This window comes from Populus nigra, chromosome 18 (assembly GCF_951802175.1).
Source record: "Populus nigra chromosome 18, ddPopNigr1.1, whole genome shotgun sequence".
Classification (NCBI taxonomy): Eukaryota; Viridiplantae; Streptophyta; class Magnoliopsida; order Malpighiales; family Salicaceae; genus Populus; species Populus nigra.
The window spans coordinates 9,984,066-9,995,978 of record NC_084869.1 but is presented as its reverse complement, the minus strand read 5'-3'; the positions used below and the strand labels follow the sequence as shown (position 1 = coordinate 9,995,978).

General features: G+C 37.2%; 1 protein-coding gene across 1 annotated transcript; it reads left to right on the top strand.

Annotated features, from left to right (window-relative positions):
- Positions 1 to 3,465: 3,465 nt before the first annotated feature.
- Positions 3,466 to 3,930, top strand: LOC133678866 (SKP1-like protein 1A). The gene has a single exon (XM_062101375.1). The coding sequence runs from the start codon at positions 3,466 to 3,468 to the stop codon at positions 3,928 to 3,930; it is 465 nt and encodes a 154-aa protein (XP_061957359.1).
- Positions 3,931 to 11,913: the final 7,983 nt, after the last annotated feature.

Sequence of the window (11,913 nt, the reverse complement as noted above, 5' to 3'; positions counted from 1 at the left end):
TAATTGAAATTGATGCATCTGGGAATGGTATATGGGCAGTGTTGATGCAAGGTGGTAATCCTATAGCTTTTATTAGTAAATGTTTGGGTTCAAGACAACAAGCTCTATCTACCTATGAAAATGAGATGCTAGCTATTCTACATGATGTATCTAAGTGGAAACACTACTTATAGGGCATACATTTTACCATCCGTGCTGATCAAGTAACTCTCAGATACATCCTAGAGCAGAGGTTGTCTTATCCTTCCCAACACTTATGGATGACAAAACTTCTAGGATTTGACTATGATATTGAATATAAAAAGGGCAGGGAGAATGTAGTAGCTGATGGACTTTCTAGGAGTTCCAGTTGTGGAGTTTTTACTATGGTAATGTCTACAGTTTCTACTACCATTATGAATGAGGTTAGGAAATCATGGGAGCAGGATAGTGTGGTGCAAGGCATTATAAAAGATCTACAAGATAATCCTAATTCTCACCCTCATTATAAATGGGTGAATTATCATTTAAATAGAAAGGGAAAGATAGTAGTGGGTAATGTGGAGGAGCTTAAACTACAATTGATTTCCATGTACCACGACACTGCCATGAGAAGATATTTTGGATCAACAATGACAGCTAAAAGGGTAGGCAATCTTTTTTATTAGAAGAGACTACAGAAACAGGCCAAGCAATATGTAAAGGAGCGTTCTATCTGCCAAAAGAATAAGACAACATGTGTTAAACTACAACCATTACTCATACCTCAGTTTCCATTTACAGATGCTAGTATGGATTTTATAGAAGGATTCCTAAATCTTATGCGAAGGAAGTTATATTTGTGGTGGTGGATAAACTCAGCAAATATAGACATTTCATGTCCCTCAACCATCCTTATACAACAATGATAACATTCATGGAGAATGTCTACAAATTACATGGCCTTCCAGCCACCATTGTGAGTGACAAGGATGCAGTGTTCCTTAGTCAGTTATGGAAACATTTCTTTTCTTATCCAGGGGTACAATTGCATTATTCCATTGCCTATCATCCACAAACTAACGAGAAAACAGAAATTTTTAACAAGTGCTTGGAGAGTTACCTAAAATGTATGATAGGAGACTCACCGAACCAGTGTTCTAAGTGGCTTTCTTAGCTGAGTGGTGGTACGTCTATAAGGACTACTCCTTGTGAAACTTTATATGGCCAAGCACCCCCTTTTCATTCTCCATATTTTCCCAGGGACTCTAACATAGCTACTGTGGATGAGTATTTAACAAACATAGAAGACATGTTCAGGGCACTCAAGAAGAACCTACAGACGGCTCAGCACCGAATGACTCAGTTAGCTAACAAGAAGAGGAGTGAACGTACATTCAATGCGGGAGATTGGGTATGCCTCAAATTGCAGCCCGACAGGCATAATTCCTTGGTGCAAAGGCCCTCCCACAAATTAGCAGCCAAATACTTTGGTCCCGACAAGGTGATTGAATAATTTGGGACTGGCATTCAAGCTGGATTTACCATCTTCTACCTCAATCCATCCAGTTTTCCATGTGTCTCGACTTAAAAAACATGTGGGAAACAGGAAGGTACAAGATGATTTACCTGTGATGCTGAAGGAGCCTTTGCTTCTACCCCAGGCAGCGTTGGATCGAAGGATTGTTAAGCGTTTCAACCAAGCTGCTACCCATGTGCTGGTTCTATAGAAAGGTTTGTCTCGTAAAGAAGCTGCATGGGAGCTTGCAGAGAATCTTGCATTGAGGTTTCCACAGTTTTCCCTTGAGGACAAGGGCGTTGTTGCAAGTCATTGAGGATGGCAGAGGATTGATACAGTGAAGATCCAGAAGAGATTTAAATCCAACTAGCTGGTGGTACAGGAGCTGATACAGGGCGTTTCGAAACTGATGTTAAGCCTGTAACACGCACCGTTTCGCATATCTTTACTTTTTGTATGTTTTCCTTCGTTATTGAGAGTCTGTTTTAGTTAGCCACGCATCCTTAGCTTGTTGGTTCCAATTAAGAAGGAAGAATCTGCAACAGTGATAGTACAGAGAAGGTGTTTGTAAGCAAATGGGATATCATGCAGCACCATGAGATCATTAACAATCCACCCATTATCATTTACAAGCGGAGATTTATGTTGTGTGCTGGTGACTAATTCCCCTGCAAATATTGAAATATGCAGTTTGAATCGATACGAAAGACTTCGTTAAAAAAACTCAAGGTTTTGTTGATTCCCATGCAGTAGTTGCATAACTACGACATCCAGATTATATGATTTTGTGCTCCTTCATTGATTCTACCTGGTAACATCACCACAGCTTTTTCAGCACCAGTATGAAAAGTAGCTAAACAAACTGTACACATCATTATATATGCACTATAGCTATATCAGACAGCAACAACATCAAAACTCTTCAAGAACCGACGAATTGTATGGGGGAAGCACAACAGGGATGGGTTGTCAAAGTCTTATGCTCAATCCTGACAGGCAGATGCAGAATTATCATTATAAGGCTTGAATGTCAAGTCTTAGTCATCAGATCAGATGTACTATAGACATAGTGTCCTCATCCGAGGCTCACAAGGCACACAGAAACTTCAGCGTATCACCCTCGTCGTCTACATTGCAAGCAAATGTAACATGAAAACCCACATAATCCTCATCTGTTTATTTTCCGTCTGTAACTCCTAATTTCTAGTTAAGCACTTCACTACTTGATTGAATAGTTACAAATGAAATATTGGAGAGGTGAATGGGACAGGAATTGATTGCTTACACTAATAGGAGGTTCAGCGGATAAAATCTTGGACATCTTTACTTCTTCAGCATCTAGAAAGCATCCACGGTCTTCAGGCATAATGGACACTTTTTCTGAGCCGTGTTGTTCTCCTCAGTCTTCAGCAATTTGTGCTTTATGCTCAGTGATCATTGTTTTTGTTCTCCACAAGGCCATGATTGTCCTATTGATACAACATGCTCTGTATTAGCAATTCACTGCATGATTGTGACAGATTATTGAGGTGAAACATGAAAAGATTTAATAAGTTGGTTTTTCTATTTTATGACTTTATGGAAAAATAATATATATATATATCATACGGTCGGTTCACATTAAAAATGTAATTGATATTACAGCTGTGAATTATAATATCAATTAAAATTTTTATCTTGTTAAAAAAATTTGCTGCTGTGTTAATTTGAAATTTTTTGGGTTAATTGTCCAATTTTTCCTATTATATCTTACGTGTTTTGGAAAAAATATAATCTCAGTCCTTATTTGTTCTGGATTAGAAATAATCCTATTCCGGAGAGGGGGTAACATGCCCTAAATCCTATATATACCCTGACCTCTTGACGTTTCTTCTGTAAAATTCTCAATCATTCATACTCTGCAATCTCTTAACGAGTAGTTTTTTGTTATCGGTCTTTTGGTTTTTCATTAGGTTTCTTTGGACTAAAATTACTACCTGTCATACATCATGGCATGTTCAGAGACTACAACTAAGGTTTTGAAGTTGAAAACCAGTGACAATGAAGTTGTTGAGGTGGAAGAGAAGGCTGCCTTACAATCTGAAATCATCAAGAGCATGGTTGAAGATGGCCATAGTACTGATGATGCGATTCCACTCTTCAAAGTAGAAAAGAAAACCCTAGCCAAGATTGTGGAGTGGTTGAAGAAGCATGCGAGCGATGCATCTAAGGATGAGCTTGATAAGTGGGATGCTGATTTTTTAGATGTTGACACAGATTTTCTCTATGATCTTCTCCTAGCTTCGAACTATCTCAGCATTGAAGTTTTGCTTGGCCAACTTACACAAAAAGTTGCAGACATGATCACAAGGAATCAACCTATTAAAATTCGCGAACTCTTTAATATCAAGAACGATTTTACCCCAGAGGAAAAGGAAGAAATTCTCAAGGAGAATTCATGGTTATTCAATTGATGTTAATTTCTTTAATAAAATTGTTTTAGAATATTCCGGTTGGGGAATTTAAGGTTTTTTCTTTTTATTCTTGTTTTAGGGTTCGATCAATAAGTACTATGCGGATCAGTTAAGATTGCATATGACCAGCCTTGGCAATTGATCGCCATCAGTTTTATATGTGGAGTGCCATGCATGTTTTCTGCTGATGATGTCCTGATTCCTGAGTTAAAATAAATCTTAGTAACTACTATATACTTAGTATTGGCAAACATGTCCTGGTGTAAATAATGTGCATCAGATTCTATTTCCTACACTGTTTCGTTTTACAGATTCGCCATACTTTTTTGCTTTGATTTCTGCCTGTCACTTAACTAGCGATTTGGAGAGCCAATCAAGCTGATGAATCCTGGTTCTTTTGTTGCCTATTGTTAACATGCATATCTTGCAAACATTTATCAGGTTATGAGGTGAAAGATTAAAGGATTTAATAATTTTTGTTTGTGAGTTGGAAGGTCCTCTGAGGACTTTAGATGAAGAACAGATACTGGACAAAGACACTTTTTTTAATAATTTTGAGCCTGTAATAGTCCAAGTAATTTTAAACTCTACAGGGATGCAAGGCTGAGAATCTCGTAAGCTATGCATGCAAGGCTTATAAAGGGACTAAAATGCCTTCAAAATCGCTTCCTCTAGTGAACAATTCATTGCAGAAGCAAAATCCCATTAATTCAGTTCGGAATTCTATATACCATCTGACTAGAATTTGAAAATATGCAGCTTGAGAAACTTGTTTTAAGGCTCAATGGAGTGAGCCTTGAAGATTATGTAAAATGAAAGGTTAGGTTATAAGCAGAATTGTTGTGGCTGTTAAAGAGCCAAAAGCTGTAAGATCCTACAATATTTCCAACAGGACAATGGAATACCAGAAAAGTGAAGGCTTCGTTTTGGTGTTTGTGGACTCACCATCATGACTCAATTCCTTAACAAAGAGGGCCCATTTTCTCTTTTTTCCTCTGACCTTGTTGAGTCTTGAATTCGGAAAAAAGAGAGCGAATCATACCAGCACATATTTAACTTTATTAAGTTTTTATGTGTTTTTTCAGGCTGTGATAGGCCTTCACAGTCATTCCATTGAATTTCAACAGGTAATTTCTGGCCTAGCTAATGCCAGATTAATATTGATAAAGGGTCTTACAAATTGTACACTTTCTTCTTTTCTAGCATTAACTTCTCTTAAGCAGCACTGAATTTCCCAAAATTTGCATAATGGTCCTGATGAACATGTTCTGAGAGCAATGAAAGCCTGCGGTGTTAAAATTCCAAAACCAAAAACGTGTAAAATAAGCTGACCAAGTCAGCTGTGTTGTCCTATTCTTTTGCAGTTTGTTATTTCAATTTCTGTTTTTCTAATTCTAGGAGTTTGTTATTATTCTCTGGCTAAGATAGTGGAAGCAACTATTAGCTCCTAATTGTAAGCCACTGATCTGCCTATATAAAGCACATCAGCTTTGCCCAATAATATTTATCTCATTCGTTCTTATCTTTCAGTGTATCTCTCTGTTTTTATTGTTCTACAATTGGTATCAGAGCCTTGTTTAAGAGAGATCTGTGTTTCTGGTTTGTGAGAGTTAAACACGTGAGGAAAAGAGAGAGTGAGATGGGTGATCTTCAAGTCATTGGAGGGGTTAAAAAGCTCAACAATCAGAACTACAAAACTTGGTCAACATGCATGATGTCTTACATGCAGGGCCAAGATTTGTGGGAAGTTGTGAGTGGTTGTGAAATTACACAACCAGAGGCTGAAGATGCAAGCGGTACTCTACGAAAATGGAAGATAAAGGCAGGCAAAGCAATGTTTGCTTTGAAAACTACGATAGAAGAAAATGTGTTGGAACATATTCGAGATGCCAAAACTCCTCATGAAGCTTGGAATACATTTGCCAAGCTATTCTCCAAGAAGAATGACACGAAACTTCAACTACTGGAGAGTGAACTGCTGTCAGTAGCTCAACATGAGCTTCCTGTTGCCCAGTTCTTCCATAAGGTGAAGACTTTATGTAGAGAGATTTCTGAATTGGATACAGAAGCTCCAATTGGTGAAACCAGGATGAAAAGAATAATCATTCATGGTTTACGTCCAGAATTCAGAAGCTTTGTTGCTGCAGTACAAGGATGGCAAAACCAACCATCACTTGTTGAATTTGAGAATTTGCTTGCTGGACAAGAAGCCTTAGTTAAGCAAATGGGAGGAGCTTCAACCAAGGGTGAAGAGGAAGCACTCTATGTCAGCAAAGGCAGCAGGAACTTTAAGCAATATGGAGATGGTGGAGTGAAAAAGTACAGTGACAAGATCAAAAGTCACCAAGGTGCAGGAGGCAACCGTGCAATGGGAGGCTGGAAAAATCAAGGTGCAGAAGGCAACCATTCAATGGGAGGCTGGAAAAATCAAAGCAACAACAAGAAATTTGAAGGAAAATGTTACAATTGCGGGAAGAGATTTCATATGGCCAGAGTCTGCAATTTGCAGAAAAAATACATGGAGAGTAATGTTGCTACCTCTAAAGTTGAAGATGAATGGGATGCAGAGGCACTACTTGTCACAGAGGAAGAAGATAATGAACTGGCTCTTACTGCAACAACGATTCTGTGTGATGTTGTTAATACCAGAATTGAAGCAGAATGGGATATTCAGACAATATCTATAGCAGGAGAAGATGATGAACAAGCCTTCACAACAAATATGTCTGATCAAATTGATTATGAAAGTGACTGGATTGTAGACTCCGGCTGCTCAAATCACATGACTGGAGATAAGGAGAAGCTGCAGAATTTGACAGAATACAAGGGAAATCGTGTGGTAATAACAGCCAACAATTCAAAGTTACTAATAGCTCATGTTGGTAATACAATAGTTTCTAACCATCACAGTGACAATGAAGTAGCACTGCAGAAGGTTTACCATGATCCAGGTATGAAGAAAAATCTTCTCTCGGTGTCACAGCTAACATCGGCTGGACATTATGTCTTATTTAGACCCAAGATGTGAGAGTTTATCACAATCTTGAGGTTACAGAGGAGCCACTAATGAAGGGTCAGAGGCGAGAATCAGTCTATGTAATGTCAGCAGAAACTGCATACATAGATAAGACCAAGAAGAATGAAACACCAGATTTATAGCACTCACGGTTGAGTCATGTCAGCTATTCCAAACTAGCTGTGATGATGAAGAAATCAATGGTGGAAGGTCTCCCTCAACTTGAAGTAAAAACAGATGTGGTATGTGAAGGATGTCAATATGGGAAGGCACACCAATTGTCGTATGAAGAGTCAAAATTCAAAGCCAAGAAACCATTAGAATTGGTTCATTCTGATGTGTTTGGCCCGGTGAAACAAGCATCCCTCAGTGGAATGAGGTACACGGTGACCTTTATTGATGACTTTTCACGATATGTATGGGTATATTTTCAAAAGGAGAAATCTGAAACATTCTCAAAATTCAAAGAATTCAAGAGTGCAGCAGAAGCAGAAACTGGTGAACATATTCAGTCTCTACGCACGGATAATGGGGGAGAATATACGTCAGATGAATTCTTCAAGTTCTTACAGAATCATCGAATAAGTCATCAATTCACATGTGCCAACACCCCACAACAGAATGGCATTGCAGAAAGGAAGAACAGGCACCTCACAGAAATTTGTCGATGCATGCTCCACGCAAAAAATATCCATAGACGTTTCTGGGCAGAGGCCATGAAGACTGCTGCATATGTGATCAACAGGCTTCCACAACAACGGTTATGTTTTCTTTCACCTTTTGAAAAATTATGGAACATGAAACCTGTGGTCAGCTATTTTCGTGTTTTTGGGTGTGTGCGCTATGTGTTTATTTCTGATCACTTACGTAGCAAAATTGATAAGAAAGCTGTGAAGTGTATTTTTATGGGTTATGACAGTCAAAGAAAAGGCTGGAAATGTTGTGATGCTCTGACTGGGAAGTGCTATACATCATGAAATGTGGTGTTTGATGAAGCTTCTTCATGGTGGCCAACAGAAAAAGAAACAAAACCAGTTCTTTCAGACTCCTTGCACCCTATCCATTTTCAACTGGAATCAAGTGAGGGAGAAGTTTCAGTTGAGGACAAAGGCCAAACAAGTGAAGAAGAAGAAGAGAACAACAGACATCCTTGGCAAACAGGTGTGTATGATCGTCCAAGTAAAGAAGAAGAAGAGCATAACAGATCAGTTGAACCTCAACGGTCAACAAGAACTAGAAGGCCAAATCCTAAATATGCTAATGCTGCAATAACAGAAGAAGAAATTGCAGCAGAACCTGAGACATTTGAAGATGCACAAATTCACGTGGAGTGGAAGAAAGCCATGGAAGAGGAATTTGCCGCATTGGAACAAAATCAGACATGGGTGCTTGTACCAAAGCCGACGGATGTGAAGCCTATTTCATGCAAATGAATTTATAAAATTAAACGTCGCACAAATGGAGTAATTGAAAGATACAAGGCACGCCTGGTTGCTCGCGGGTTTTCTCAGCAGTATAGACTAGACTACGACGAAACTTTCAGTCTAGTTGCAAAGATTACAACGATGAGGGTTCTACTTGCACTTGCGGCTAACAAAAGCTGGAACTTGTGGCAAATGGATGTAAAGAACGCCTTTTTACATGGAGAACTGGATCGGGAAATTTACATGTCTCAACCAATGGGATTCGAGAATCAAGATCATCCAGAATATGTTTGCAAGCTACGAAAGGCACTATATTGCCTTAAACAAGCTCCAAGAGCTTGGTATGGAAAAATTGCTGAATTCCTAACATATAGTGGCTATTTAGTAACATCTGCAGATTGTAGTGTGTTTGTCAAGTTCTTAAACACAAAAATAGCTATTGTGTTAGTGTATGTGGATGATTTAATTGTAACAGGAGATTATGAAGAAGAAATTCTCTTAACAAAAGAGAATTTATCCATACGGTTCCAAATGAAAGAACTCGGCCAGCTCAAGCATTTTCTTGGCCTAGAAGTTGATTATACTCATGAAGGACTGATTCTTCATTAGAAGAAATATTGCAGGGAGCTCTTGACAAAGTTTGGAATGTCTAATTGTAAACCAGTTTCAACTCCGATGGAACTAAATGCAAAGGTTTGTGCTCTCGAAGGAAAGGACTTAGAAGATGCAACAATGTATCGTCAATTAGTAGGTAGCTTGATCTACTTAACTTTAAGCAGACCAGATATTTCCCACGCAGTTGGTGTGTTGAGTCGATACATGCAAAATCCAAAGAAGCCACATTTGGAAGCAGTTCTTCGAGTGTTAAGATATGTGAAGGGGACACTCAATGAAGGCATTCTGTACAAGAAAAATGGAGATTGCAGACTTGTTGGATTCTGTGATGCTGATTATGCAGGTGATCATGACACTCGACGTTCAACTACTGGCTATGTTTTTATGCTTGGATGGGGAGCAGTTGCTTGGTGCAGCAAGAGACAACCAACAGTGTCTTTATCAACAACGGAAGTAGAATATCGAGCCACAGCAATGGCAGCACAAGAGAGTACTTGGCTCATACGGTTGCTAAAAGATTTGCGTCAATCAACAAAAGCAGCAGTCACACTATATTGTGACAACCAGTCAGCCATACGTTTGGCTGAAAATCTAGTCTTCCATGCAAGGACCAAGCACGTAGAAGTGCACTATCACTTTATCAGGGAGAAGGTCTTACAAGAAGAAATTGAGCTCAAGCATGTTAACACAAAGGATCAAGTTGCAGATTTGTTTACAAAAAGCTTGAGCAGCAATAAGTCTGAAGATTTCTGTCGACAGCTCGGGATGATTAACAGAGAAGATGCTGGTGTTGAGAGGGGATGTTAAAATTCCAACACCAAAAACGTGCAAAATAAGCTGACCAAGTCAGCAGTGTTGTCCTATTCTTTTGCAGTTTGTTATTTCAATTTCTGTTTTTCTAATTCTAGGAGTTTGTTATTATTCTCTGGCTAAGATAGTGGAAGCAACTATTAGCTCCTAATTGTAAGCCACTGATCTGCCTATATAAAGCACATCAGCTTTGCCCAATAATATTCATCTCATTCGTTCTTATCTTCCAGTGTATCTCTCTGTTTTTATTGTTCTACATGCGCCATCGGTGATATAGTAGGAGCACCTTTCTATTCTTCCATAGCTAGAATCACTGTATAAGTATGCAAAAGCAAAATCATTGCCAGATAATTTTTTGAAAATATACCTATTCATTCATCCTTCAGCGCAGAACAACTACTATGCATTGGTGTGCTATATTGAGGGAAGGCATCCAAGTTGGCAATCTTGTTTCAGCTCACTTGTATTGTCTAAAAAACCCATTTTTGGACAGTTATAACAAAGAAACTGGACAATAGCAAGATAATTTTAAATTCCCATGAAAGGAAAATAATTACTTGCAAAACTTCTTACCTGCTTTAAAATTAAAATATATAAAAATTAGTTTGACATAACTCAATCAACTTAGTTAGTTTAAGGGCAACCTGCGCAATCAATAAAAAACATTTAAGGATAAAATTAACAAAAAAGAACTCTCGATCAAATTTCTTACCTAGCCTGGATTTAGAATTTCAATTTTTTTTCAAAAACATTTTTAAAACACAAAAATAAATAGGACTTTAGTATAATAGGGTAGTGTCACAAGTATAGGCGTGAAGGCGCACCAACGAGACACTACTGGACAGTTGCAGCATGTATGAACAGTGACAGCATACATGTAAAATGTCATATTTTTTTTTTATTATTAACATTGGTGTCCTGGCCAACATGCACGTGTTTCAACTAATCTCACGAGCCCTAAAATTAACGACCATGTAAGTCTTCAATAGCTCTAAAAGGACTCGAACTCGTAATCATTAAAGAATAAATTCAATATCTAACTAGTTGAGCTACTCTTCATAATTACGATGTCATATTTTAGCAGCATGAATAACAATGCTGCTAGCACATGGTTCATGCTTGGCACCACCTTGGCTTAGACAATGGACTTTGGGTACACTAGAGGGATGATAGAATGTGAAATCAGTTTGTTGTTGAAGTCGAATGTTAAATGTATTGAGATTTGAGTAAATCATTTTGCAAATACATGAACACAGCCATGCACTAAGATTAACATTGGTAAAATTAAATGGATTAATTAGAATAGTTTCATCACATAAAAATTACATTTATTGGTACAATTAATACATGATTTATACACATTAATTATATATAGTTCAGAATATTGTTATGATCAAATTAAGAAATCCATAAACATTTGAATGATCAAAATTGAACTACCTTGTAATGGGATGTAGACGATTAGGCCACCACAATACAATCTTTAGTAATAATTTTCTTAGTTGTAGAGAACACTATGTTGGTTGCCTATATAGTTTTTGAAGAAGTCATATTCATTTGTCTAAAATTATGAATCTTTAAAAATTATATGAATTCTTCGTTAATGACTCCCTCAACAGCTCTTTTGTAAGCAAATATTGTATTACATTTTAAATTGCATGTTGAAATTTCTATAAAAGTGAATTATACAGTCTTTTTTAAAAAAAATTCTGGTATATGATAGATGAAAGAATTTATGATATGTGAAAATGATACGGGAGGGATGTTTTAATTTTTTAATGTGAGATTTGAAATTTTTTAATATATATACTTTATGTTCACAAGAACAAAAAGAGTTATATTTCTTTAATATGGGATAAAAAAAATTGTTAAGATATTTTAATTTAAAAAGATAAGATAGTATCTTTTCAATGTAAGATAAAAAATCTTTTGAAATAATATTTTAAACTTTATTATTTACAACATATATAATCTATATCACATAAATTGTTTTTTAATTTTTTTTCATATGTAATATTAAAACCTCAAATATTTTTTTAAAATTTTTTCAGGTTGACTTAAATTGACTCAGGTCAACCCATATAACCCGAGATCTAACTCTTTAATCGGGTCAACCCT

Excerpts from the sequence above, each read along its gene's own strand:
- LOC133678866 (XM_062101375.1), top strand. The coding sequence starts at position 3,466 with ATGGCATGTTCAGAGACTACAACTAAGGTTTTGAAGTTGAAAACCAGT.